A 27,865-nucleotide genomic window follows, 5' to 3' on the forward strand; every position below is an offset into this window, starting at 1 on the left:
TCTTCACCAGTGCCGACAGACCTCTCTGGGAGAAGCTGAACGCCACTTGTCCCTTCCTTCCCCGAAGGCACAACTCAAAGCAAGAAGTTGGCAGGAACGAGAGCAGCCAAAGGGGGGGCTGGGCCAAGGATCCCCCAGGTGGGTGCGACCCTGAGCCTGGACCCAGACTTTTTAGGGGTGACTTTAGGGGCCACAGAATGGAAGGGAAAGGAAGGGAGGGAAGGGCCGGCTGGGGAGGCCCTGAAGATACTCACTCGACATACTTGGTCCAGGGCGGGGGGTCGTGCTGGGTCATGAACACACAGTTGGTCAGGATGGTGCACATGATGAGCATGCTGAAGAGCGTGGGCCAGCAGTCAAGGAAAACCACGAGCGGGCACCGGCCAGGCCGCCACTGCCAGACGGTCCAGCCACAGCTGCCCCATCAACGAGACAGGGGCTCCAAGAAGACACTGGGGCTGTGCCCAGTCCTTGCCAGCCTCTCCCTACCGAGGCTGGCCTCTGTCCCCTCCTTGGCACTGCAGCTGGACACGACACACAGATCCGCACCTCTGGCAGGTCCCCTGCAGGGTCCCCCCTGGAGGCAAGTGAGGAAGGGCCGCCCCAGACCTCGGAGGCTTTCACGGACGGCCCTGTGGGAGCACTGCTCAGCCACGGTGGGGAGAGATGGCGCTGAGACTCTCTCAAGGGCCACTGTCGGAGAGGAAGGCCATGGTGCGGGGTCCGAGTCCCCTCCCCCACTTCTATGGGAGCAGCCCAGGTTGACTTCTGTCCTACGACTTCTCTGAAGGGTTCTGCTGACGAAACTTCTGCACTGTTAGGACACACTGACCGTGGGGAGGCAGGGGGCTGCTTCCTGCATCTGCACATGCTCTTCACTCTGGTCCTCCTTCCACCCACTATGTGCCCCCCCCACTCCGAGACACCCCCAGCAGGAGCACCCCCAGCACCTTAGCACATAGCTGCTCTCCGACTGGCAGTGCCCATCTGTCCTCAGACAGCAGGGGAGATGGACAAATGCTGGGACCATGTCTCGGGCATCTTTCTGGGCCGGTGGCCTTGAACTGAACTGCCTCAGGCCTGGTCTCTGGCTGTAGGTCCCAGCTGCTGCTTCAGGGGGGTCTCCTCAGCCTCCCTCACCTGTGAGATCTACAGTGGAGCAAGGGACAGACCCTGGGGCACTCCCCAGGGGCCTGGCCTGGGACGGGGATACTCTGCTGACCTCACAGATTCCCTCTATAGCCAGAGAGGAGGCTGGGCCTCCTCCTCCCTGCGGCTGCCCCCAGGCTCCCCACCCCGCCCAGGAGCTGCAGTAATTGAGCTCCAGGGGCCTGCCTCTTGTCTCCCTCCCACAGCTCCACCCGCCTCCACACCTGACCCAGCCTGGCAGATGGGGAGACGAAAGCAGTCAGACTGGAGATCGGCCGAGCTGGGGGCTGACTTCTGAGCGGAGGGGCTGCCCCAGCTGGGGAGAGGGGAGGCCGCTCTGGGAACCAGGTGGATGCTCTCCCCGCCTGCAGCCCCCCTAGGGAACCTGGGGAATCACCCCAGCCTACAACAAACTCTGTTTCTCATCTGGGATGAGAGAGATCAGGCTTTGGAAGCCCTTTTAATCAAACCAGAGCTTCTCAGCTCACAGACCATGGCCCCAGGAAGCCTGGACTGCTCCCTGGCCAGGGGACACCACCCTGGGCGCTGGGTCCCTCCCTCAGCTAGGTGTCTGCATCTGTCTGCCTGTGTGGCGGTCTCCACGTCAGGTCTACGTCCATCTCCAGTTTTCAAGGGCAAGATTAGATACCCAACTCGGCGTCCTCTCCCTCTCCCTCTCCCGCGGGTCCCCCACCTGGGCTCCATGCCGCCCTCACTCACCAGGCAGTTAACAAGCCCCTTGACCAGCCTTTCTTCATTCCCACAAATCCACTGCTAAGCCCTCTACTGAGGGTCCCAGATGTCTCCAGAAATGTGAAATGATGCTAAGAGCAAAGCCTCCATAAAGGCGCCCTTCCTGGGTGCCAGGCTCTGCTCTCTGCATCCATAAACGAATTCAATGCTCCCACCTACCCATGCGGTGGGCACCTGGTCTGCACTTCGCGGCTGAGGAGACCAAGGCACAAAGAGGCTGAGCTGAAGGAGACCCCAGTCGGTAGAATAACAGCCCCCTAAAGACAACCATACTCTAATCCCTGGGAACTGTTACTGTTAACTGATAGGGCGAAGGGACTTTGCAGGTGTGATTAAATTAAGGTTCTTAAGAAGTGGAGATTATCCCGGATTTTCTGGGTGGGCCCAGGGTCCTCACAGGGTCCTGAAAAGCGAGCGAGGGTGGGCAGAGAGCCAGCCTGGGCGCGACGCGTGTGAGAAAGACTCCGCCAGCTGTCACGGGCGTTGAAACAGGGCCCCGGGCCAGGACTTCACGCAGCCTCTCGAGCTGGAAAAGCCTAGGAAACAGATTCTCCCCCGGAGCCACCAACCGGGAATGCAGCCGTCTTGATTTTAGCCCGGTGAGAACTTTTTGGATTTCTGACTTCCAGAGCTGTCAGGGGGTCACTTCGTGTTGTTCGAAGCGGCTAAGCGGGAGGTGATGACTGTCGGTTCCAACCTGGCTAATGGCAGAGCCCAGCTCAGCCGTGGCTGCCCTCCCCTGACCCCCGCCGTCCGGTCTCTGCACCGCGACCCCAGAGGTCGCCTGGGCCGCTCCCCTGCCTCCAGACCGAAGAGCTGGCTTGAGTCACACGGCTGTAGGCCCTCACCCACCGGGGGGGAATGTCAGCCCCCACCGAAAGTGTAAGCAGCCTGCCACGCAGGAGGAGTGGACTTACTTGTCATTTTTTTTTTATCTTTTATTCTCACCCGAGGACATTTTTGCATTTATCTTCAGATAGAGCGGGAGGGAGAGAGGGGGAAGAGAGAGAGAGAAACATTGACTGGTTGCCACCCACACGACCCCAACCGGGTTGGGGACAAACTGCAACCGAGGTATGTGCCCTTAGCGGGAACCGAACCCGGGACTCTCTGGTCCACGGGCCGACCCTGTAACTGCTGCGCCAAATCAGCCAGGGCCTACTTGTCATTTTTAAGGACAACTGCCACCTGAGCATGAGCGCCTGGCCCTGTGCGGAGGCCGGGAGGCCCTGGAGCCACCGAGCTGCCCTGAGATAGGATGTTGTAAGAAACCAGAGCTGCTTCTGGCTGGGCTTCCTGGAGGAGGCATGTACAGGCCCAGAGGCTGGCCAGGCTTCCTCTAGCGATCAGTCAGCCCTGTGGGCCATGGCAAAGCAAGGCGGGCTGAGGATGGGAGACCTCTCCTGGCTGGGGGGGGCGGGGGCGTTCATAGCTCTCACTGAAGTGCAGGAAAGGCCCTTGGTGGAGAGCAGCAGGGTGGACAGGCTGCCTTGGACCAGAGGACTCGACTGGACACAGACCGAGGTGAGCTGGATTCTAACAGCAAGACAAGGAGGAGCCAGAGTAGACAGCCTGCCAGCCTGGGTCCCGCAGTGGGACATGACAGGGGCTGCCTGTCTGGTTTTGGCTTTTCCAAACACAGCAATAGCCCAGGATGCAGCAGACTCTAGTCTCTGCCACCTGACTGCTCAAAACCCTGCCTGGGTCTCCTGGCCTTGGAGATGACCCTTCCACTATTCTCTGCCACTCCTGTGTGTGTGCGTGTGAGAGAGAGAGAGAGAAAGAGAGATCTCTTCCTACCTAGACTGAGCCTCTAGTCCATGGGACTCTGTCTGCCCAAAGCATCCCAGGTTCCCCATGGAGCCCAGCACACAGCCAACAAGAGAGATGAGTCAGGTGCACTCCTGGCCAGCACACAGCCAACACGAGAGATGAGTCAGGTGCACTCCTGGCCAGACACACCTGTTTGCACCGCCTGGTTCTTTCAGGCCGATGACTGAGCTGGTCCCATGTGTGGGCAGAAGCAAAGGCCAGCTCTCCAGGCCAGAGCTCGGCTGAACATCTTCCATCCTGTCATGTCATTGTCCCCAAACACCCACTCCCAGCCTCGTGATTAAAATGCCAGCAAGGACTGCCTGCATGGTCGTGGGGAATGCCGGAAACTCAGGCCGCCTGTCTGCAGTCAAAAACCTCCCAGAGGGAAGGGACTGAACGGTGGGGGCATTTTCATCGATTTGTGCTATTAACTGAGCACACACATACACACACACAAACATGCGGTCTGATTGCCCATTTGAATCTGCCAGAGAAACGTGGGAGGATTTTGTGAACAGATCCTGTGCACCCAGGAAAGCAAAATGCCTCTTGGTGTGAACATGAGGACTCTCAATGTGACTGCAGCGGAATCTGGAGTTCGCCTGGTTTCTTTCCTTTATCCTAGCAGGAACACATCCTGCAGTATTTTAACAAAAATACACAGGAAAACAAGTCAACATGCCCATGCTGGCCTTCCGGGCACCTTCCCAGGATGCACTGCCAGCGTGGGGCCCAGAGCAGAGGTGCTGAGTCAGCGTGCACTTGCTAACTCGTCCCCGTGAGCGCCTGGCTTGCTGCAAGTGAGCCGGTTTCTCTCTTGAGAGCGGGGCTGCATCCCTGTCCCCTTTTAAGTGTGTCTTTGCCCCCCCTGCCCTTTCCAAAGGGCCTGGCACAGGCCTCTGCCCACTGAGGACTTAGATATTGAAATGGATATAAAGATGTAAGCCAACCATGGGTATAGAGTTTCAATTTTGCAAGATGAAAAAGTTCTAGAGGTGTGTTGCACAGCCACGTGCATCTAGGTAACATTACTGTACTGTACACGCTAAAATGTTTAAGATGGGCCTGGCCGGTGTGGCTCAGTGGTTGAGCGTCGACCCATGCACCAAGAGGTTGCTGGTTCGATTCCCGGTCAGGGCACATGCCCAGGTTGTGGGCTCGATCCCCAGTGGGGGACACGCAGGGGGCAGCCAATCAATGTTCTCTCTCATCAATGTTTCCATCTCTCTCTCCCTCTTCCTTCCTCTCTCTCTAAAACCAACAAAGAAAAAAAAGAATAATGAAAAAGATGATTTAAAAAAATAAAATAAAATGGTAAGGACATTTATATATATTTTCCCACAATAAAAATGCAAGCAGAGAGAAAGTTCATAATTCAACCCAGGAAATCTGTGTGCATTAGACATGCACCAGGACTGCCAATGGGAGGGGGTTTCTGCTTGGGGTGATGACTTCTATAGTATGTGCATTATACCTTGACTAAAAAAAATGCAAGGAAAAATCACAGATTCCTAGCCCCACCTGGGGACCGCGGTCTGGAAAGGGCTAGGAGTCAGCAGTTCTAACAAGTGTTCGTTAAGACCGAGGTGGCCCTCACCGACTGGCATTTGGAAACAGGTGCCCCAGGGCAGTGTGTTCAGGAACCCTGGGGCCTGCGCTAACACAGGTTGGGCACAAGATTCGGCAATTCCTACAAGATCCTCGTGATGCACATGCTACTGGTGGGTGTACCACACTTTGAATGACAAGGCTCAGGACACAGGAGCTGCTCCCTAACCCCATGGATCTAGTGCCCCCTGAGCCCACTAAGGGGCGCTGCTGAGGGCCTGCAGTGCTCTCCCATCCACCCAGGCAGTGGAATGCCAAGGCAGCAGCTAGGAGCCCCGCACAGGGCCTCTCCCCTGCTGAGCCACTTCCCTGGGGTGGCTGTCCTGAGAGACCCAGGCTGGCCGGAGCCTCAGGGCCAGTTCTGTGAGGTGGGGCCAGACCCTCACAGCCTCAGAACCACTGCTCAATGGACCTCCGGGGTCCCCACAGCCCCCTGGCCCACCTGCCTTCCTGGCCTCATCAGCCCCACACCCCGCCCAGGGCTGTGCAGGAGCCCCGGGGCTGCGGCTGCATCTCTGGGGGCTGCTGCGGCTGCCAAGCAGCGCTGGTTGGTTAGATACCAGGAGGAGAGGCCCCAGGAGGGCGCCAGCAGGCTTCCAGGGAGGCCACGCCCTTGGAGTGAGGCTGAAGTCGGGCTCAGAGCAGAAAGGAGGCTGGTCTGTCCTCCTCCCGCGCCAGCCCTGTGGGTTCTCACCAGGCTGAGACAACTACTCTGTAGCTGTCTTATCACTCTTAGGGGACTATAGAACTCCCCAGGGGGCAAGGACAGGGTCTCATTCAGCTTAATGACACCACCCAGGGTGCCCAGCAAAGTCCCCGGCATCTACAGGGCTGCAACCCGGGGAGGAATGGCTGAGAATAAAACCTAGAACACCCTTGCCTCACAGAGTGCGACGCAGCTGAGACTGGCCGGCTGAGTACACCCTCCCCACGGACGTGCCTGCTCACCCTGCTGCTGCGGCTGCCAGCCCGAGTGGGATCTTCCCCGGACCCACGCGTGTCTCAGCAACCACGGAAGAGCCAGGACGAGCGGAGGAGGGGGGAGAGTGTGCAGGCAGAGAGCAGATTCAGCACGAGCCCCTCCAGTTAACCCCTGGGGTGAGGACTGGGCACGGGCCCAGGTGGACAGAAAGTGGCGCCAGGAAGGAGCAGTCCTCACCCTGCCTGGACAGGAAAACCCGAGCTGGCAGCACTGGTCTTGGCCACTTGTCTGCCCCCCGCCCCGAGGTTAATGGGTGAGGTCTCTGCCTTGGCCATCCAGACTGGGCAACCAAGGGGACCTGCGGGAGCGCCACCGGGCCAGGCCACCACACCCACGGCTAATCACACCGCTGAGCCCAGCAGCGTGGATTCCATTAACAGCAGAGCCAGCTGCCAGTCACAGGGAGGCTGGCCAGGCCGCCGGGCAGAACAGCCGCTGTGCCTCGCAGCCAGCACCCGGCCCTCCAAGAGGCTCTGTCCGGGGGGCGCCGCCTCTGAAGCCTGGAAGGCAGCCGCGGCGGGGTGCTGGCACTCCACCCCATGGGTGGTCCGAAGACCGGCGCGTGTCCCTTGGGGCATGGCAGCTCTCCGCTGCGGCCTGCAGCTTCTTCAGCCTGTGGTTACATAACTGAACGCCAACCAGAGTTCTCTGAGACACTCAGAACCTGCAAACATTTTGCCAACACCTCATCAAACAGCCTGTGCTGCCTCTCTCGAAGATGCCCTCATGCAAGGGACCGGAGGCCTCTTTACTGCGAGGTGGTTTCTCCTCGGAGGGGCCTGGGCGACCTGCCCGAGGTCCCTGCTGTGGGCGGGAGGTGCAGGGCTGAGAGGGTGCCGTGGGAGGGGACACCTGCAGCCAGTATCGGGACCCAGGGACACCGACAGGCCTCATGTCTTCCAGGCGCTCGGTAGCTTGGCTTCTAGGACGTTTCTCTCCTAAGGATCAGAGCAGGGTTTCCCAAACTTTCAAGTGCCCAGGAATCTGCTGGGACCTTGTCAAAATGCCGGTGCTGCCCTGGCCAGTTTGTCTCAGCCGTTAGAGCATCGGCCCAGGGACAGAAGGGTTGCAGGTCTGATTCCCGGTCAAGGGTACACACCTGGGTTGCAGGTTCGACCCCTGGCCTCCACTGGGGTCACGTGGGAGGTAACCAGTCGATGTGTCTCACATCGATGTTTCTCTCACATCAATGTTTCTCTCTCTCTCTCCCTCTCTTCCACTCTCTCCAAAAATCAGCGGAAAAAAATCCTTGGGTGAGGATTAACAACAAAAAAGAAATGCAGGTGCTGACTGGCAGGTGTGGGGTGGGGGCTGAGACGCGACATTTCCAACCCGCTCCCGGGCTGATGACGGTGCTGTGTTTGAGGTCTGGCCTGGAACTGGCACGACCCTCAGCCCGAACGCCCTGTCCACCCTCCGCGGGGCCCAGAGGGCACACGGCAGGGCCTGCCCGCGAAGGATATGAATGAACCAGAATCTTCACGGCCGCTCTCCGGATGGGGTGGAAGGGGCTGAGGACGTACAAGGCGTTGGTGGCGCTGAACCGGAAGATGGTCTTGCCTTTATTCAGCACGATGAAGGTCTGTGGACAGAGAGCTGCTTTAGGGGGGGGCCTAGGCCCTTGTGGAGACAGGTTTGGGGGGCAGCCCTGGCTAAGGGGTGGCCTTAGGGAGGGGTGCGGGGGCAGACATTCAGCAGGTCCGTGGACGCTCACTGGGTCAGCATGGCTGGGGTGGGATGAGGTCAAGTTTAGGAGAATGTCAAGGGTAGGTGGGATCTAGCTTAGTTTCAGAGTTACTGTCCCAGCAAGAGGGGCTCTCATGATCCTGGCCGAGCTGCTCTCACGCAGAGGCCGGGACCCAGCCGATGCCCCTCCGTTCCCTCTGAACCCTCCCGCCTGGTGTGGCTCCCCCACTGGACTCACGGGGCAGTGAAGGCTAAGGGGTGAGGAGTGGGGATGAGGGAGAGGCAGACCCCTGGGACCCTGTCTCCCAGAGCCCGGGACAGATGTCAGCCTCACCCCATGACACAGCGTCTCCCTCTGGGGGGAACGTGAGCAGCCCAAGGTAGACCCTTCCCCAAGCTTCCAGAAGACACGGGCTACACAGCTCGGTGGGAGTGAGCGTCGTGGCCGAGCAGCACATGAGTGGGGGGGGCAGCAGCCGCGCCCCTTGCCCAGCGTACGTGGCACAGCCCTAGGGTCTTATTCCCTAGGGCAGTGTTGCTGGTGAGACAAGGTTCTGTGGAACCTGGGTGGGGGGACACGTTGACCAGCAACAGCAGGGCTGGAAGTGCCGCTCGCTGCCTGTGCTGTGTGGGGCTGCGGGCGGTGCAGCCGGCGGTCAGAGAGGAGAGGCAGGTCAGAGACCAGAATCATACCTGGGCCACGGCTCAAGTATTCCTGGTCACAGGGACAGAAGAGTGTGTCCCTGACTCCTGCCAGGCACAACTGCCACCAGCCCCCAAACGCTCAGCCCGGCGGTGACCACTCTCCACTGGGTCCCCTGCTGTGACACCTGCCTGTCCCAGCTAACTACAGCCTGCTGGCCGCCTGGACTGGCCGCTTCTTCCTTGCAGCCTGACCAACCGTGACCTGAGCCCACCCACCCTGACTAATCCCGCCTTCCAGCCTAACTCTGACCCTGAGTGACTTGAACTGGAGGAAGCTGGACCAGGTTCAAGGGCTCCTCTCACACCTGTGCACACAGACCCGGTGGCCTTCCCTCCACCCCGGCCACTCGCAGGAGCTTCTGCATGGAGACCATCTTGCCCACACCCACCCTCAGCCCTGTGTCCCAAATGCAGCCTGGAGCACAGCCAGGCGCCCAGGGACACACACGGCACTCACGCCTGCCACGGACTACACTCGCCCTGTGTCTGTGCACCCGGTCGTCTGCGCCCCTGCTCCCTCGGCCCTGCGCTGAAGGTGTAGTGTGGGCGTCCCTGCCCTCGGTCCCCAGTTCACTTTCCTCCAGCAGCGAGGCCTGAAATGTGGGCAGCGGGTTGGGGGCCAGGCCTCTGCAGGAGCCTTGTGTGCCCGAGGTCTGGCTGGGTGCAGGGCTGGGCATTCAGTCCTGAGAGGTGAGGTCAGGACTGGGGACCCAGATGGAGGATTCACCTTCTGGATAGAAATACTGGGAGGGAGCCTGCCTCACCCTGTCTAGTGGACAAAAGCCACTGCCTCTTCCTGCACTCAGGAGGGACAAAGGCGGAACAAGCCCTCCTCACCCCTCACATCCCCACAGGCCGTCTTGGTCCCACTACCAGCCCTAAGGCCCAGGGCGCTGCTGCTGAGGCCTCGTCGGGGCTCCCCTGACCCCGCCAAGGCCCAAGTTCTCTGAGCGGGCTGTGAGGCTGTCCGCTGTCCCTCGTTAGGAGAGGGGATCATATGCTGTGCCCGGGCTCACACTCAACTCAGGACAGGACTCAGGGCCTGCTTCCAGGTCACACACACCATGGGGCCAGGGTGCAGGGCTCCTAAGGTGAGATCTAACCCAGACAATTCCCAAAGCAGGTTCTCCAGAATGAGGCAAAATGGTCATGGTGGCTGCTCTCTTCCTTCAAAGCACCGAACAACCTCGGCCGCATATTTCTAGCCTGTTATTCCGGAACTCCAAAATAAAGGCGATTGGAATATAGATCACCAATGACTCACGCCTCCAAAGCCCAGAGAAGCCCACCCCAAACAGAGCCCAAGGTGGTGCAAGGCCCTCCCCCAACCGCTGCGCCCACAGGCCAGCTGTGTGGAAGCGTGGGCAGGGGTTGGGTGGCAGTCACCTTTTGGGTGCTATAGAAGGGGTCCAAGTCCTCCAGGGGCTCCCCGAGGAGCTCTCGGGGCGGGTTGCCATAGAGATCTGGAAGCTTTTTGGAGGCCTGCAGGTCCAGCTGGGGCCGGAGGGCCTCCTCCTCGGGCAGCCCGTCCCGGCTCTCCGGCAAGGCGGCCGAGCCTCGGGCCTGCTTCTCCGCCAGGCGCTTCTCGATGGCCGCCAGGGACTCCTGGGTGAACCTGCGGAAGCTGCTGGTGCCCGGAGGGAACAGGAAGTCTGCCATCTTCTCATCCTGCTTCTGGGGCCCGGGCTGTCCCCACGCTGCCTGTGGGGAAGCTGGAAGACACAGACACCAGGCCTGACCCCACGCCCAGGGCCAGAGCGCAGGGTGGCCAGACCTGCTAGGGAAGGGCATGGTCTGCAAAGATGCCCCCACACCCCAGGTCCCCAACTCTGCAGGCACACCGGGTGGGTGCCCTCCAGGCTGTGGGGTGTGCAGGGCACCCGCAGGGGTCCTTTCCCATCCGATGAGCGAGCCTGAATGCAAGTGGCAAGAGCGATGGTGTCACCAAAGCCTCTTCTTTCTGCTCCACTCAGCACAGAGAAACCCACTTTGAGACACTTGCACAACTTTGTGACACACTGTGGGCTGAGAGAGACACCCCATGGCAAGGCTGGTCCCGAACAAACGAACAGGTGAGGGGCAGGGGCATTAAAAGGTACCCCGTGCAGCCCTCCTCCCAAGTCTGTCCCTTCTAAAGGCAACCTTGGGGCCTAGGAGGGTGATCAGATGCCGCCTGGGCCAAAGCCCACCTCTGGGCTTCTTTTCCAGGCAGACCCCCAGCCAGTGTGTTAGGATCGCAGGGTGGGGGACACTGTTCTCCCCACGTGCCATGGGCCTGCCTGGGGGAGGGGCCCCAGACTCCAGGTGGGGCCTGGCGGTGCTAACACCCGGACATAGACAGGGGCTCCATATCTGCCTGGAGACCCAGGCGAATCCTGTGGCCTCTGGAAGCAGCTGGAGCTGCCATCCAGATGCTGGCACCTGGTGTACACAGCTGCCTGGGATTCCTGCTGCGAGGGTCTCAATGAAATCCCCAGGGTGAGGCATCCTCGCACAGACGGAAACGCTGGAGGAGCATCTCCGAACCTCAGGCCTCCACTCGTCCCCTCCTCCCAGTCTGAACAAAGAAGGACTGATTCCAAGCGACAGCAGAACCGGAGAACGGTGACCACTCATCCACCAGGTCGTCCAGCCGGCACACGTGTGTGACGCCTAACCGGGGAATGTGGCCCTGGTGGCCTCAGATGATCCAGGACCCGGCGTGAACATGCCCATGACACAGCGGCCCAAGAATGCGCTCCCGACTGTCCCACCAAACAGGATGTGGCCGGCACAGCCCCTGACGAGGACACCGGGAAGCGGTGTCGTTAATTACATCAAACCCGGGAATGGCCAGGCACCAGCTCAAGAGGGCAGGGTGGACACCTGTTGGAGATCTCTGCCAGGACAGAATCCCTTTCCGTCAACCAAGGGCCAACTCTGCTTGGTCTTACTCCTGCGGAACATGCCACCCACGAGCCCAGGGAGCTGCTGCCCTGCCGAGCCCTCCAGGAGCGCAGCCCCAAGCACTGTGGGTGGCTGTAAACTAGGCACCTGGCCAGATGGCAGGTAAACAGCGAGCAAACACAACACAGGCAAGCCAGCCTCGCCAGGGCACCTCTGGCCCCGGGGGAAGCGCCGCCTGGCACGTGCCAGGGCAGGTCGAGGAGGACCTTGAGGTCCCAGGCTTTGAGAGCCACCCTATCCTTTAGTCTCTTGTTCTTCCGCTTCATTCAAGGGAAGTTAAAGAAACACCTTTGTTGCAAACAGCAGGCGAGGGAGTAGGTTTGCCTCTGTGAAGGCATGTCTCTGTCTACCCTCCGTCTCTGAAGGGGGCGAGCGCGCTGCTCTGCGCCAGATGGGACTGGGGACTGTTCCCCTTCGCTTGTGGAGATGCGGGTACTTTTACACCTCCTTCTTTGTACTTTCCTCAGTGCTTGAATTATTTATGAGGATCGCGGATTGTTTTTACAAAAACAATAAAATCATTATTCTTTTTATTTTATTATTTTTTGAAAGCGCACCTGGATGCGGGGCAATCCTCTCCGTCATGAGCACTCACTAGACCTGGAAATCAGAAACCTCCTGTTTGCTTGGAAGTATTTCCTAAAAACAGTGTCTCTGCCTCTGTCCCACTGTGTCCACCTGTGTCCACACGCCTGGAACAGTAACGGAGAGACTCGTACACCACGGACCTGCAGAGGCTCTCCGGTCCTCACCTGTGTGTGTGTGTGTGTGTGTGTGTGTGTGTGTATACACCATGGACCTGCAGAGGCTCACCGGTCCTCACCTGTGTGTGTGTGTGTATACCACGGCCCTGCAGAGGCTCACCGGTCCTCACCTGTGTGTGTGTGTGTGTGTGTACACCACGGACCTGCAGAGGCTCACCGGTTCTCACCTGTGTGTGTGTGTGTATACCACGGCCCTGCAGAGGCTCACCGGTCCTCACCTGTGTGTGTGTGTGTATACCACGGCCCTGCAGAGGCTCACCGGTCCTCACCTGTGTGTGTGTGTGTGTGTGTGTGTACACCATGGACCTGTAGAGGCTCACCGGTCCTCACCTGTGTGTGTGTGTGTGTGTATGTGTGTGTACACCATGGACCTGTAGAGGCTCACCGGTCCTCACCTGTGTGTGTGTATGTGTGTGTGTGTACACCATGGACCTGTAGAGGCTCACCGGTCCTCACCTGTGTGTGTGTGTGTGTGTGTGTGTACACCATGGACCTGCAGAGGCTCACCGGTCACCAGTGTGTGTGTGTGTGTGTGTGTGTGTACACCACGGCCCTGCAGAGGCTCACCGGTCCTCACCTGTGTGTGTGTGTGTGTACACCATGGACCTGTAGAGGCTCACCGATTCTCACCTGTGTGTGTGTGTGTGTGTGTGTGTATACCACGGCCCTGCAGAGGCTCACCGGTCCTCACCTGTGTGTGTGTGTGTGTGTGTGCACGCGAGCTCACACCAGCACATATGTCTATTCTAGTAAAGCTGTTTTATTTATTTAGAAACATTTTTTAAATCCTCACCTGAAGATATTTTTTCACTTATCTTCATATAGAGTGTGAGGGACAGAGAGAAAGAAAGAGAGAGAAACATCGATGTGAGAGAGACACATCCACTGGTTGGCTCCTGCAACTGAGGTACGTGCCCTTGACCGGAATGGAACCCGCGACTCTTTGGTCCAAGGGCCGACGCTCTAACCACTGAGCCAAGCTGGCCAGGGCTAGGTGTTGTTTTTGTTTTTTTTTAATACTCACCTGAGGATATGTTTTTTAATTGATTTTTTGAGAGAGCGAGAGAAAGAAAATCAATGTTAGAGACATCGACCAGTTACCTCCCATACATGCCCAGACCGGGTATCAGACTCGCAACCTAGGCGTGTGCCCTGACTGGGAATTGAACCTACAACCTTTTTGGTGTACAGGACGACACCCCAACCAACTGAGCCACACAGCCAGGGCAGTAAAGGTGTTTTTAAAATTTGTACTGAAATCAACTATTCATGCAGATTGGTGTACGGATCCTAAGTGTACAGGTGGGTGGATTTCCATAAACTGAACACACCTGGTAACTAGCACCCAGGTCAAGACCTAAGCTGCTCCCAGCCTCTCAGACTGGGGTTCCCCTCCCGGCACTAACTGCCTTCCCTCACCAGGGTAACCACTCTCCCACGGCTGACTGCACAGGTTAGCTTTGCTTGTCTGTGCACTTCAGGGCTCCTAACAGGCTGCTGGGCGGGGGAGACGGGGAAAGAATTCGAGGGGAAACTGAGCCTCGTAGCATTTCCTTCCATAAAGAATGTAGGTGGCGACATAGAAGGGTTAGCGGTCCCCATGGCCAACAGACACTGCGCTTCCTCCCTGCCCCATTACAGGTGCGGCAGGTATCAGAATATCTTCAATGCCCATCAATACTTCAAAATTACAATGCTCATCAGACCCATGCTAGATCTTATTACCTGATACATTAATAAAGAGGCCTGATGGTGGGGCCCTGGGTCTTAAGAAGGGTCTTGTGCCAGCTGGCCCCCCGCAGAGCACCCAAACCCTTGGGGGTGAGTGGTTGCTGAACCCAGACTCCAGAGGAAGTTCCCCACTCCCCAGCAGCCAGGCAGCTGAGGTCCCAAAGTAGAACCGGCAAAGGTGTCCTCTGGCCCCGCAGGCAGCTCCTGGTAGGCGGGCAGGATCCTTTCTCTCCCCCGTTCCTGCACCTGGCTCAGGCCGTCCCTCCTGCAGCAGCCCGAGGCCACACCCTGCTGTGGCTGAGGCTGGCTGAGCCCTGGCTGCAAGGGTTCTGGTGACGCCAGGGCAATGCAGGGTAATGAGGTGTCTGGGGTGGTCTGAGGACGCTCCAGGCTCAGGCCCAGCCATACCCTTCAGGCCTGGGTCAAGTTCCCAGCTTTCTGGGGAGGACCAAGCTCTGGCTGGGGAGGGCCAGGGGACCGCTCTTGTTCCAACATGCGGGGCGCATGGACCTGATTTGACCCGAAGACCACAGGACACTCTGCCCCTGCCCAGGACAGCTTCTCCCCTGGCACTGGCAGCTTCCTCCAGCGGACCCTCTCCCGGGGCCAGTCTCCTATCAGCGTCACGCAAACTCCAGGGACCCCTACTCCGCCCTGTCCCAAGTCCTTCGGCTTCTGGTTAGTGGGTACATCTCTCCTTCAGTACTGCTGGCTTCCAAGGATCAGCAGTAGCAAACTGTGAGGTCTCCTTTTCAAACTGGCTCCCCCTGACATCCTTTCCTCCGACACCGGCCACAAGTCCGACCCCCACCAAACATCACGGTCTCCATGCCCAGTGTCACTGCCTGGGGCAGACCTCCCTGTGCCAGCTGGGACCACACGGACCCCACTGCTACCCACATCCTCCCCCTTTCCTTCCAGCCCCCATGTGCGCCTGCCACCACTCCCTGGCTCAGACGTTCCCGAACACGTCCCCTGCCCTGCGTGACCGCAGAGTCCCCTTCTGCTCCTCCAGGACCCCGCCTCTGACCGCCCACCCACACGGACCTCACACTGACCTCCCTCCTCTGGGCCAGAGGCTGAGCCCTGCCTGCGGCCCTTGACCCCTTCCTGGCCTCCACTGCTCCCTGACAGTCCATCAGGGAGTCTGGCCTCGGCAAACCACAAGCCTCTTCTTAGGACAGTCCTCCCGCCCCCGCACCTCTGAGACACTGGCCTGAATGTATGGTTATTCACATCAGGGCAGAGATGCCATAGGGGGAGAAAATTGACTGTTCACACCCGAAAATGGACCCCCCTTGTACCGTCTCTTCCTGAAGGGGCACACGGCTGGTGCTCAATCAGTGGTGGTGGTAATGCCCTGACCCAGAACCCCACAGCCTGCGCAGCGGTCGGTACTGTCCCGGTGAAGTGACGCTCGAGACTTCCCCAGTTCTAGCACTAAAATTCCTGCCTCCAGAGACACCCTTCGTCCCACACAGACCAGGACACCTGGTCCTCCTAGGCGTGAGGAGGGACCCAGCCCTTCCTGCCCACTCCCCTGCCAATCAGAGAGCGGTACAGGCAGGCGCCCTGAAGTCAGGTCTGGCATTTTGGTCGCCTTGGAGTCAGAGCCTCGGGAACACAGCAAGCAAAGAAAATTCTTTGCCATGTAAATTTATGCAAAGCACCCTGTGGGAGTGGCTCCCGGGCTTCCTAGAAAATCTCGGAGGGCTGGCCCCTCTCCTGCCCTGCAGACCGGGGTGACCTCAGGCTGGGGCACCCACCGCCCGGCCACTCATTCCACCTGGGCCCCGCCCTGTGGCCCTGCCTTCCGCTTCACCTTCAGGGAGAGGGTGTGGGTGCCCTCGAGGCAGGGGCTCGCTCCCAACAGGTGGACAGATGGGCACTAGGAGTGAATTCATTTCTTCCTTGAGAATACGTTAAAACTAATTAACATCTCAACTTGCGGACTCATCTTATTAATTGAATGATTCATTAAACATCTAATCAGCACCCACTGTGTAGAGGGTACTAGAAATGACATCATAGAAGGCTCTTCTTCCCAGGGTGATGGATCCCACATCAACAGGCAATGACGGGGAAATGAGGGAAAGCCATCAGCAAAAGGGCTCCCGGGGGCTCGGAGGGAGACGTCCACTCAGTCTTGCTGAGACGGGCAATGAGGAAACGCCCTGGCCACAGCGCCAGCCCTGGGTCTCCCCCCCCCCCCCGCCACACACACACGGCTCCCTGCCGAAGGTCCCGGTTCCTAGGCAGGGTACGGAGGTGGTTGGATCTGTGGCTTAGAAGCAAGACCGCTTGTGTACGTGGTTCCTGGCCACTCACTTGCCATGTGTTCCTGGGCAAGTTCACTGATTTCTATCTACCTCAGTGTTCTCATCTCTAAAACGGGGTTAGTAGCAGACCTTACTCTACAGGGTGGTTTTGAGGCACACATGCATTAGTACTTGTACCTGCTGGCACACAGGAAGCGTTCAGTGGATGTCACTGGATATCATCGTTGTGGTTACTGTCATTATTTTTCTCCTGAGAGATCCAACTCAGAGAACCCTTCTTTGAAAAGCGTTCCTTGCTGCCCCTCTGCTGGCTGGCCCTCCCTTCTCTGTGTTCCGGGCACACTGGCATTCCCACACAAGCTTTGTCACGGGGCACAGTCATTCTTCCATACCTGCCTCTCTGGCTGTGCCCGAGCTCCCCAACACGGTCTAGCCCAGCAGAGGTGCCTATGTGGGTCTGGCGAATGAAGGAATGAAGGAAGGAAGGAATGAGTGCCAGACTGACCTTCCTCTTGCCAGCCTCTAACTCACACTGTGACCTTGCACAATGTCATGCCCCACCCCCACCTTCCCTCACCCATGAGCAGGGGGAGGGTCACCCCAGTAGGCTCACGTGCTCATCACGGGCCAGGGGCTGCCCTAAGTGTGGACCACTCTTCAGCCTTGCCACAACCCTACGAAGGAGGGGTGCTATTACCCGTTTTACAGATCTGATGCTGAGGGGTTAAGTAAGCAGCCCCAGTGTGTCTGCAGCCAGGCCTGCGAGACTAACCACTCACGACCTCACTGCCTCTGAGCGCGCGCAGAGCAGGGACGAAGGGTCATCGCTTACCTGTGGCCCGTCCACCTGGACCCAGTGTGTCTGACTGAGAACTACGGGGCAGCCCTGTGGACATCCTCTAAGGCTGGTCCTCGCTCCACACAGCCTGGCCGTGCCCACGAGTGGGCAGATGCTCCCAGGGAGACACACCCAGAGTCAGCGGCTCCCCAGCTCCCCTCCAGCTCCGGCACTGCCCTGTCCAGCAGGACAGTCCCTCAGCACACGAGGGCGAGCACTGGGAATGTGGCCGAGACCATCCAGATGTGCGGCCGGCAATCCACACCAAATCCCAAGGCTTAGTATGATAAAGAATGTCAACTATTTCATTCATAACGTTCAAATACTGACTACAATGGACACCGGTAATATTTTGGATATACTGGATTGAAGAAGATAGGTTAAAATTAATTTCAACGGGTTCTTTTTACTTTGTAAAATATGGCTACCGAAAACCCCAAATTGCTTGTGCGACTTGCATTCTATCTCTACTGGATGGCGTTGCCGGAGTTCCAGCCACCAGGCTCCTCCGGAACCTCACACAACTCCACCTGCTTTGAGGCTGGGTGGCCAGCTAGCTGGGGGGTGGGGGAGGAGAGAGAGCAGGAAATGCAAGGGGAGGAGGGGCGGGGGATGGGCTGAAGGAGACTTGTCCTCAGCAGGCTAGAAAGTGGTCACCCGGGTTTTTGGCAGTGGCTGTGGGTGGTTATGCAGGCTCAAGCCAGGCTGGGATGGTGGAGGGTGGGGGAAGGGGTTGAGGTCGACAGCATGTTTCAGATCATCCCTCCCACCCAGGCAATTGTCTACACAGTCCTAGCTCTCTGGGGGTAAGGGCCTGGACAAAGGCTCGGCAGGGGTGCCAGCTGGTGCTCCCGGCCTGTGCATTCAGGTCCTTGCTCCCAGATCAAAGGCGCGTCCTTGTGCGGGGCCTCAGCTAACCAGCTCCCTGCGGCTCCACTCCTTCGAGGCAGCACAGGCATTAACCCTGTCCAGTCCGGAGCCCAGGCTTCACGAAGGGGGAATCCTGAGGGGCTTTCCTTCTCTCGTCCCCACCCCCACCCCCAGCACAGGGAGAAGTCTTGCAGAATCACCCCCATCCCTGCCGAGGTTCACGCCCACCCCAGAAAGCCGGGGATGCCCTCATTTACATACATTTGCATCTCACGTATTCCGACACTCAGGCTGAAGCCTAGGGGCACTCAGCCGACAGAAAACCCCACCGCCTCCCAGGCAGGGATGCAAGGAGATCCCCCGCCCCTCCAGAGTGCAAGGTGAGGAGACCTGGCATGGGGGTGGCCCTTTGGCCTGAGCCCTGGATTCAGCCCAAGATTCCTGCCTTTTCAATACCCCCGCCTTCCATAGTAAGATAGGGGTGGGGGGCTTGGAAGCAGCTCATTAATTTCACCAAGTGTCCACCCGTGTGTTTCGGTGCCAGGCCTCCACGGGACACATGGCAACCCCTTCTCCCCAAGCCCAGGTCTCCCGGTCACCCCTTTGCTGCTTCATGCGTAGGGATCTAGAATGTTCTGCCCAGTGGCAGGGCTGTCACTCAAGACCCAACGCTGCCCCCGGGCCCTGGGTCTCCAGGCTGTGGACCCAAAAGATTGGCTGTAGTCCCTGATTCGAGGGAGATACATTCCGGGACCCCCAGTGGGTTCCTGAAACTGCAGATCGTACCCAACCCTGAATATATGATGTTTATTCCTACACACATACACCTATGATAAAGTTTAATTTATAAATTAGTCACAGCAAGAGAGTAACAACAATAGCTCGTAATAAAATCGAGCGATTGTAACAATATTCTGTATCAGGAGGTACGTGAATGTGGTCCCTCGCTCTGAGAGCCGATCTGATAACTGTGACTGCTCCTGAGTGACTAACAGGTGGGTGGCACACGGCGGGGAGACGCTGGACAAAGGGATGATTCACACTCCTGGTGGGACAGAGCGGGATGGCTTGAGATTTCATCACACCACTCATTTTGGTGCGCAATTTAAGACTTATGTATTGTTTATTTCTGCAATGTTCCATTTAAGATTTTCAGACTGTGACCACAGGTAACTGAAACCGTAGAAAGTGAAACCATGGGTAAGAGGGATTACCATACTACTCCCAAAAGTTAGAGAGGTGGCTCCGTAACCCTGGGGCACTTCTGCTCCGAACACCAGGCCATCTAAACCCATGCAGTACGCACATGGGGTCAGAAAGGTGCCCACTTACGGTCCAGGAAATGCCCTTCCTGGCACACAGGTGCCCACAAGACAGCAATCAGCATCCTCAGTCCCTCTCTAGCCCAGACTCCTGTAACTGATTTTTCTTAATACCTGGGCTGAAAAAAGACTTCACAGGGAACTGTGCACTGATGCCATGGCAACCGAGGTGTTTACAGGGCACCTACTGTGTGCACTGAGAGCCAGAGAAAATGCCCCCAGAGAAACCTGAGAGGCCTACATATAAAGTTTCTTTGCCCCCAGAGGGAGATAAACCAATCCACCAATATACAAAATCTATGCCACAAATGTTCATGACAGAGGATAGCCGAATGTACAGCCCTTTTCCCTTAGTACTCTTTTAAATTGGGGTATAGTATATATACAAGAACATGCACAGATTCTAGCCCGGCTGGTGTGGCTCAGTGGATTGAGCAGCGTCCCATGGACCGAGAGGTCCCGGTTCAGTTCCCAATCAGGGCAAATACCCAGGTCATGGGTTTTGGGCTCGGTCCCCAGGGGCAGGTGTGCAGGAGGCGGCCGATCGATGTACCTCTCTCACATCGATGTTTCTATCTCTCCCTAAAAATCAATAAAAACATATTTAAAAAAGAAAAAGAAAGCGCAGACTTTGGTTGTACAGTTGGGTGATTTTTAACAAATGCATACACCTATGTAACTGCTACCCCAAGTAAGCTCGTAAACATTCCTGTCATCCCAGAACGTTCCCTTTCCAATCAGCTCCTCTGATTTCTATCCCCGTGAGCTAGCTCTGCCTGCTCTAGCACTTCACACACACGGGGTCATAATGTATGGGCTCTTGAGTCAACTGTTCTTGCTCAACACCACGCTGTTGAGATTTTCACTTTGTGTCTGTTGGTGAGTGCATCTGAGTAACCTGTGCGATGCGCTGTGTGAACACCAGTGACCCATCGGGGCCAAGTCTTAATTCAATCATGGAGCCAAGGATTGGAAGGGGCCCAAAGCCCAGCTATCTCTGGGCATGATCAGCCCCCAGGGGATCCTTGGGGAGGTTTTTCTCTCCTTCCCTCAGACATTTCCTGAAACAGAAGCTCAGCAATTATACATCTATTAGGCCCCCAGGCCCAGCACGTGAGTGGAGGCTTTCCCTGGGTTTCCAACTGTGCTTGCAACTAGCTGCCGCTTTGCTTCACTGACAGCCTGTGCTGCATCCGATCAAGCGCCGTGGGTCCTGGGCTGCCTTGCACTCGGTTTTGGAGGTGGTGGGCAGGCCTCTGGCCCTCCGCCTCCCTGCACCCCCACACCAGCTGGGCCTGGGCCTGCCCAGAAGGGAATGGACTCGGGACAGGGACCTTCCTGGGAATAGGCCCAGAGGCAGGCAGCAGTGCTGGGCAGCAGAGGGAGGGTACCTGGGCTCCGAGGGGCTGGTTTGGACCACTTTCCAGCTATCCGCCTGGGTCAATGAGGCTGGGCTCTGCCGGCCATGCAAGAGGTATTGATTGAGCTGGGCTGGTCCCTCCAGGGTCTGGCCCTCCCACCCCCCAATCTTAGATGGTTTAGGGCACCTCCCAACCTGGCCTGGATGGGGACTGCTAATGTAGTCTGAGAACGGGTTTGGTGCCTGCAGCCACGTTACTTCTCCCCGACCTGCTGTCCCTCTGAAAACTGCCTCCTCAGCCAGGTCCTTCCTTCAAACAGGCCTTCGAGGAATCGATACCCGCCAGAAAGGCATTGACTACCCTCCTGGTGCCAGGAAGAGCCTTTCTACTGTTCAAAGCCGTTCCCAGAAAGCATGGTGACTGCCGGGGCTAGACCTGGGCGGGGCCAGACACGGGCCCAGGGCTGCCTGCATCCCTGTGTGACCTTGAGCCCTCGGGCGGCCAGCACTGGTCCTTGGCTTCCCAGGGCTGTAAGAGGGAGTCGGAAGCCCTTGGAGAGGACAACAGCGGGATCTCCAAGTCGGCAAGGGACCTTCCCCAGGTCCACACGGACGCCATGCCACCAGAGCAGCTCTGTCCTCCTACTAGGTTATTACCCCTGGGGGGATTCGACTTTCCACTGCCTCCCTGCGAGACTTAATCAGGGAGAAGAAACTGATGAAGAGAGAGAAAGACGTCTAGCCTCAAAGCAGAAACATTCACTTCCCATAACAGGATGGCAAACACTATCTGATCCCTTTCACCTTTGACATTATGTGCATCTTCCATGGCTGGGCTCCAATCCCACCTCCTCCAGGCAGCCTCCCCAGGCTGCTTTGGGCCACACTAACCTCCCACCAGGAAGGCGGAGCTCTTGACTGCAGTCTTGCATTTTCTCTATCCTGGGCAGATCTCTCTGGGCCCAGGGGAGAACCTGAGAGGCCCCGAGGCCCCGTGGTATCCTGTTCTGCCTACCCAGAGTAGTAAACAGTGAGGAGAGGAAGGAACAATAGAGACTGATAAACTGTCCCACTGGACTCCGGCTTCAGCAATCACAACTAAAGATTTGGTTGCGCTTGGGGCACACTGGATACCCCTCCAGGAAATGAAGTTGGAGTTGGGGAGGCTGTGGGCACACCCAGCTCCCCAGCCATGGCTGTGACTCTGCAGGGATGGGGTGAGGGTGGCCCGGCAGGCAGGGGAGGTAACACAAGTTTCAAAAAGAGTCCATGAGTCCGATGGCTCCAGTGTTGTGCCAGCCTCAGTGTCTGCCACCTGCAAAGCCTGGTCCTGGACTCCCTCCCCCATCTGGGGGTCTCAGGCCCCATAAATTGACATGGGATCTCTATAAATAGCACCCATTCCATATTGATCATCTTAAAAAGACACGGTATGTTCTAGGCCCACAGAGAGGAGCGTTGTATCTAAATATAGTAGCATCCCCAGGAATCACTGCCAGCCTGAGTGGAGTGGTGTGCATAACCAAAGGGGCAGTCGGAAGGGGCAGATGACCAGGAGGTGGGGGTGGAAATGGAGGCAAGGAACCTCTCCATCCTTACCCCATTTCCTCTGCTCTAGCCACAGCAACCAACCTTGCCTTGGAAGCTTATTCCTGCCCCAGGGCCTTTGCACTTGCAGCTCTCTCTTTACAAGACATCCTGTCCTCAGACCTCTTCAGGATTGGTTTTCTTGTTACTTGGGTCTCAGCTCAGTCTCCTCCTCCGGCCAGCCTGTCTAGAGCAACGCTCATCTCTCCATCACATCATCCTGTTTTATTTCCTTCATCACACTGGTCACAATCTAAAATTATGTTCTGTATCTATCTGTTGAGTAGCACCCAGTCTGTCTTCCCCCAATAATATGGAGACTCCTTGAGAACAGTTATTATATCTGAATTGTAAACCTTCTAGAATCTTCCACGGCACAGAGGAGGTGCTGAATGTCCTGTCCAAGCTCTCCCCCACCATCCCTGGCTGAACGCTGCCTCAGGCCAGTCGGGGCTGGCAGGAGTGGCATCCAGGCCAGGCTCAGTCCCCAGCCCGGCCACCCTTGTGACTGCTCCCTGCAGTGGCCAGCCTCTGCCCACAGGCTGCCCCTGGCTTCGCCTGCTCGGCCTCTGAGGATTAGCCACGGCCTTTTACTCAGCCCTCCACTCCCGGATACCGACCTCATCTTGTCCCCAAACGCTGCTTTCTAGAACACTCTTCCCTCCTCAGAGCTAGCTCTCCTCCCCTTGCAGCCCCACCTCCAGCAGGAATCACAGTTCCCGCCACGAAAATCTCCCTCTCCGAGATTCGTGGGAAGAGTCATTTCACCCAGGCCTTCCTGACTGACCCACGGGACACACTAGAGCAACGGAGACCCTCCTGCATACCTTGAGCTCACAGGCCTCCAGCGCCTCCCAGTGAGGAAAAGGCGTTGTCCCCACACGCACCTGCCCGTGGGTGCCCTGCAGACACCCGGGGCCTCAGTGTCCACCCAGGCTCTCCCTGCAGCGCCCCCGACCCTACCCCTGCCAGCTCCCTTCTATCTCTCCTCCCTCTTAAACCATCGAACTCCTTGAAAGAGCTGTCTGCACATGCTGTCTCCACGTCCTCACCTCTCACTCCTCAGCCCTCTCTCCAAACCGACTTCCACTCTCACCAGTACATTCGTTCATTCAGTCGACCATCTGCCTGTGCCGGGCACACGCTCGGTGGGTGTTACGAGGAAAACTTCTGTTGTCTGAGACACCAGTACCCTCACCGATCATGCTCAATCTAAGGGGCATTCCTTTTTAAATTATGCATTCCTTTTTTTTCAATCTATCCATGAACTTCCTTAACTCTCTCAGCAGAAAGAGATGGGAGACTCCCTTCCTCTGGGACAGGCACCTGCCTTGCTTTCTGAGACACCTCCGCTGCGGCTCCCACCTCTCTGCTCCTGCCCAGCCCCAGGTGGACTACTCCTGCCTCAGTGGTTAGACCGCCTGAGCTCTGGACTCCGCCCTCTTCCCTCGCGTCCTCTTCACCACATTAGGATTCACCTGGGTGCTTTCAACACGGCTGATGCCCAAGCCTGACCTGAGTCACATGAATCGGAATCTCTGAGGTGGAGCCTAGGCACAGGTGTGTTTTGGTTCTTCAGAGCTTTCCAAGTGATGCTAACGTCATCAGGGTTGAGGACCACTGGTCAGCATTCTTGCTAAAGTAGCTCATTCACTGCCGTGGCTCCAATGACCAGCCTCTGAGGATGACTCCAAGTTTCCACGTCTCCTTCCTGAACGCTGGGCCCTTCCCTCCAACTGACACTGGATGTCGGCACCTCCGCCCCCCCACCCCCCGGAAATACTACAGATTCCAACCAGAACCCTGAAGCATCCAGCACTGGCCTGTGTCTTCATCAGGCTTGCCAACCCAAACCCCACCTGCCCATTCCCCCTTTCACAGTGTCGTCCGGCGCAGTGAGGTTCACTTAATGAGCAGTCTAAGGATGGAGAGTGGCATCTCCCTTAACAGAGAAGGCAGGTTCTATCACCTGTGTAACCTGCTGGTCCCTCTCCTTCAATTGTAAGGCTTTCGGTGGCACCCCTGGTCTGCACTGGAGAGGTAGGATAGCACAGGGCAGAGATGCTGACACCTGGGCTCGAGCTCAAGTCCTGCTACTTAGAGATGTGCGACAGTGCATACATTACTATGGCTTTCCGGGCCTTCAGTTTCATTACCTGCAAAATTGCCATTATGGTCCCTACCTCCAGGGTTGATGCAGAGATTCAGTGAGATGAGCCTTATAAAGTGCTAAGTGCTCAGTGCTCCGCCTGGACGGCAGACAGCACTCAGTGAATGTTAGCTATTCTTAGTACTATTACTGAGGATAAATTCCTAGTTCCTGAGCAGAGCTCACAAAGGCCCCTGGGATTGTGACGTTGGCTTTAGTTTCTGCTCTCCTCTCCCTCATAACATGGGACCTAATGAGTCACTGAACTAAGAATTGTGCTGTTTCACATCTCTGTGTACTGCACATGCTAGTCCTGATGGCTGGACTGTACCTTCTCCACCTGGAAAGCTCCTATGCATCCTTCAAAACCCAGGTGAAAGGTTATAATCTGTTAGATAGATACCCTTGACTCTCCTGGCCAAAGGTAATCACTCCTCTTTCGAATGGGCCATGGGGACACACTTCTATCATTGCACACCTTTTCAATAATCTTCCCAAGGGTCAGCAGGAATTAGCTCCTGTGAACAGAACAGAGAATGTCATGGACCACAGTCCCAGTCTTCCCCCAGGACTCCCTTCTTGGATTGCCTGAATACCAGTCTCCCCGACTCCCTTACTCCAGCTGTCTCTAGTGCCTCCTACCACTCCTCTGAGCTCGATCTGCATGCTGAGTGAGTCAATCCTGGAATTTTTTCAGAGGACCCCCAATCACCACGCAGAGACTGGGCTAAGCACCCCAGCTGCCCATGCCACAACTGGGCTGAAGGCTGGTTCTTGGCACCCAAGGGCCAGCTGCCCTTCTGCTCAGATCCTTCTTGGTCAGTCCCAGGTCAATTTGGTCCCCAGACGTTGATCTCAAGGAATCTTCACCGTGAGTGGTGCCCCAAATCCACTGACTCTCTAGGTGACCTTGTATAAGTCCTTGACCCACTCCCACTCTCGGTTTCCCCCTGTACAGTGCGGTGGTGAGAGAGTTGGGTTAAAAGCTCAGTGAAGCTCATTTCAGTACAGGGCTGGAAATTCTAGCATGCAATCTGCATTCTGCACTCTGACTGTCCCCTGACCCTCCACTCTTGTGATTACAGCTTGGCCTGAGCTGCTGGCCTGTGCCACCCTCATTCCACCTTCCAGTTCCATCCCCCCACTCATGTGCACCTGCCCAATTCTAACTGAGAGGAACTGAGGGCAAGGAGATAGTTGGAGGCAGCAGCAAGGGCCTGGGCCATGGTGGCCCGAGCCTCTGTCGCTCAAGGTCCCTCTGGATGGTGAGAATTCCGGAGAGGGCTGAGGTACTTTGGCATGGTAGGATCATATGATGTGCCTGTCTTCATGGTGCCGTCTAGGCTCATGGAGGCTTGGGGGCCTCAGGAGGTGAGGAGACAGCTGGGGGAAGGGAATGCTGGCCCAGGACCCCGAGAGGAGAAGACCGATTCCACCATCCCGGCTTGGTCTCAAGGCACTAAGAAGAGAAGACAGACTTCTGCCACACCTCGGCCATGGCTTCCTGATGGGGCTCTGCGCTGTCCTCCAACAGGTGTTTCAACGCAGGCGGGCCTTGGGCCAGGACCCTGTCCCCAGCACTCCCCCCCTCCCCCACGACTACTCTCCATACCTCCAGCCCCCCACAGGGCAAGGCACCTCCACTGCCTCCCAAGGCGCCACCCAAGACACTCAAATAACAAGATGTTCAAAGGACAAGAGCCGCCTCCGTCAGGGCACGTGGGTCTGCCCGGGTCAGAGCCAGGAGGGCAGAGAACGCGCCCAGTCCCAGCGCACAGAGATCTCCCCGGTGAGAGCGCACGCACACCTCTCCGCCTCCAGGGCGCAGGGACCAGATGCCGCCCCACTAGGGCGTCAGAGGGCACAGAGACCTCGTCGTGGTCGAGCACTCAGAGACAGAACGCATATATTGACATCTCTCCCCGCTCAAGGCGCACAGATATCGGTCCTGGGCAGGACCGGCAGAGATCTCGTCTCAGAGAGGACTCCCCGAGCGGACGGCTCCGCGCGGCCCAGAGAAAGGGGTGCCTGGCCCCCTCCCCCATCCCCAGCCCTGCTTGGTCAGCTCCCCGCTCGCCAGAACCACACTCATTGCGCGCCTAGTCGCCGCTCTGACCTTGGGGTCTCCGGCCTCGGGAATCCGGGTTCCAATTCCCTGCCTTCCCCAGCCTGCGCCGGGTCGGGGGGCCGCCGGGGCCGCAGCGCCCCCTCCCCCGGCCCTCGACAGCGCTCTGGGAAACCCGGAAGGAAAGGGAAGGGGAGGGGGCGCGCGGCGATTAGAGACGCCCTCCCCCCGGGGATCCCCTCCAGCCAGGCTGATCCGCACCCCTTCTTCTCCTCTCCCCACCTTTAGGGGCAGTGATGGGGGAGGGAGCTGCCGGCGGACCCGGGGCAGGGAAGGGAGCGCGCAGGGGCTGGAGGCTCCGACCCTCGGGGAGGAAAGTTGGGCGGCGGCAGGCGAAGGGTGCTCGGGCCGGGCCGGGACTGCCGGGCGCGGGGACGCTCGTTCACCTGCTGGCCCCGGGCTGGGGCCCCCGGCTGGGTGGCTGCTCCTCGGCGCGGACTCGGTTCGGCGCGGGGCGCGAGGCACTGGGCGCAGGCTCAGCGGCCCCGGGGTCGCGATCCCTGCATCCCACGGGCGCCGCCGCCGTCTCGGCTCCGCCGCTAGTCTCGGGCTCCGGGACTCCGCGGGCGGCGCGGGATCGGGCTGGGGGCGGGGTCGGGGGCGGGCCCCGCCTGGGCTCGGCCTGGGGCTTGGGGCCCCGGGCTGGCTCCGCCCCAGAGCGACGCGCCCCGGGCTCCGCACGTGGCGCTCCGCCCGCTCAGAGGGAGAACACCTCGGCTCTCGCCCGGGCACGCACCCCCACACTGACCCGGGGGCGCCCTGCCACAGCCAGGCGCCCACGCGGACACGGACAGACGCAGGCGGACACTGGCACACAGTGGGGTACATCCACACCGACCTGGGGACGCTTTGCCACAGACAGCCACCCACGCGGACACCAACAAACATTGGCCGGAGTACAGACACACATCCTCACTGACTTGGGGACCCTCCACCAGACACCCTCCACCGCGGACACGGACACTGAAACTCACCCCGTGACACACAGACAACGGTGCTGAGACAAACATACCCGACATAGGCACACCTGCGCACTGACACAGACACACAGTGACACACAGACACCCACAGGGACACACAGGCAGACACATCATCAACACACACTGTCACGGAGGCAGACACTCTGACAAAATCAGTGACACCCACGTGACCCAGACATACATCCACTGACACACTGACAGACATACACACTCACA

At 58.1% G+C, this 27,865-nt stretch overlaps 1 protein-coding gene across 7 annotated transcripts in view; it reads right to left on the reverse strand.

Annotated features, from left to right (window-relative positions):
• The window catches only part of SCN5A (sodium voltage-gated channel alpha subunit 5), an 89,698-nt gene extending 62,494 nt beyond the window's left edge, over nucleotides 1–27,204 (reverse strand). For all 7 annotated transcript variants that reach the window (XM_036267567.1, XM_036267565.1, XM_036267572.1 and 4 more), the window contains exons 1-5: nucleotides 27,064–27,204; nucleotides 24,374–24,383; nucleotides 10,085–10,410; nucleotides 7,771–7,889; nucleotides 255–344 (exon numbers count right to left, since the gene is read on the reverse strand). In XM_036267567.1, the coding sequence (XP_036123460.1) occupies nucleotides 255–344; nucleotides 7,771–7,889; nucleotides 10,085–10,357 (482 nt within the window). In that variant the 5' untranslated portion in view covers nucleotides 10,358–10,410; nucleotides 24,374–24,383; nucleotides 27,064–27,204. The remainder of the gene's footprint in view (nucleotides 1–254; nucleotides 345–7,770; nucleotides 7,890–10,084; nucleotides 10,411–24,373; nucleotides 24,384–27,063) is intronic.
• Nucleotides 27,205–27,865: the final 661 nt, after the last annotated feature.

This window comes from Molossus molossus, unplaced genomic scaffold (genome assembly GCF_014108415.1).
Source record: "Molossus molossus isolate mMolMol1 unplaced genomic scaffold, mMolMol1.p scaffold_m16_p_18, whole genome shotgun sequence".
Taxonomy (NCBI): Eukaryota; Metazoa; Chordata; class Mammalia; order Chiroptera; family Molossidae; genus Molossus; species Molossus molossus.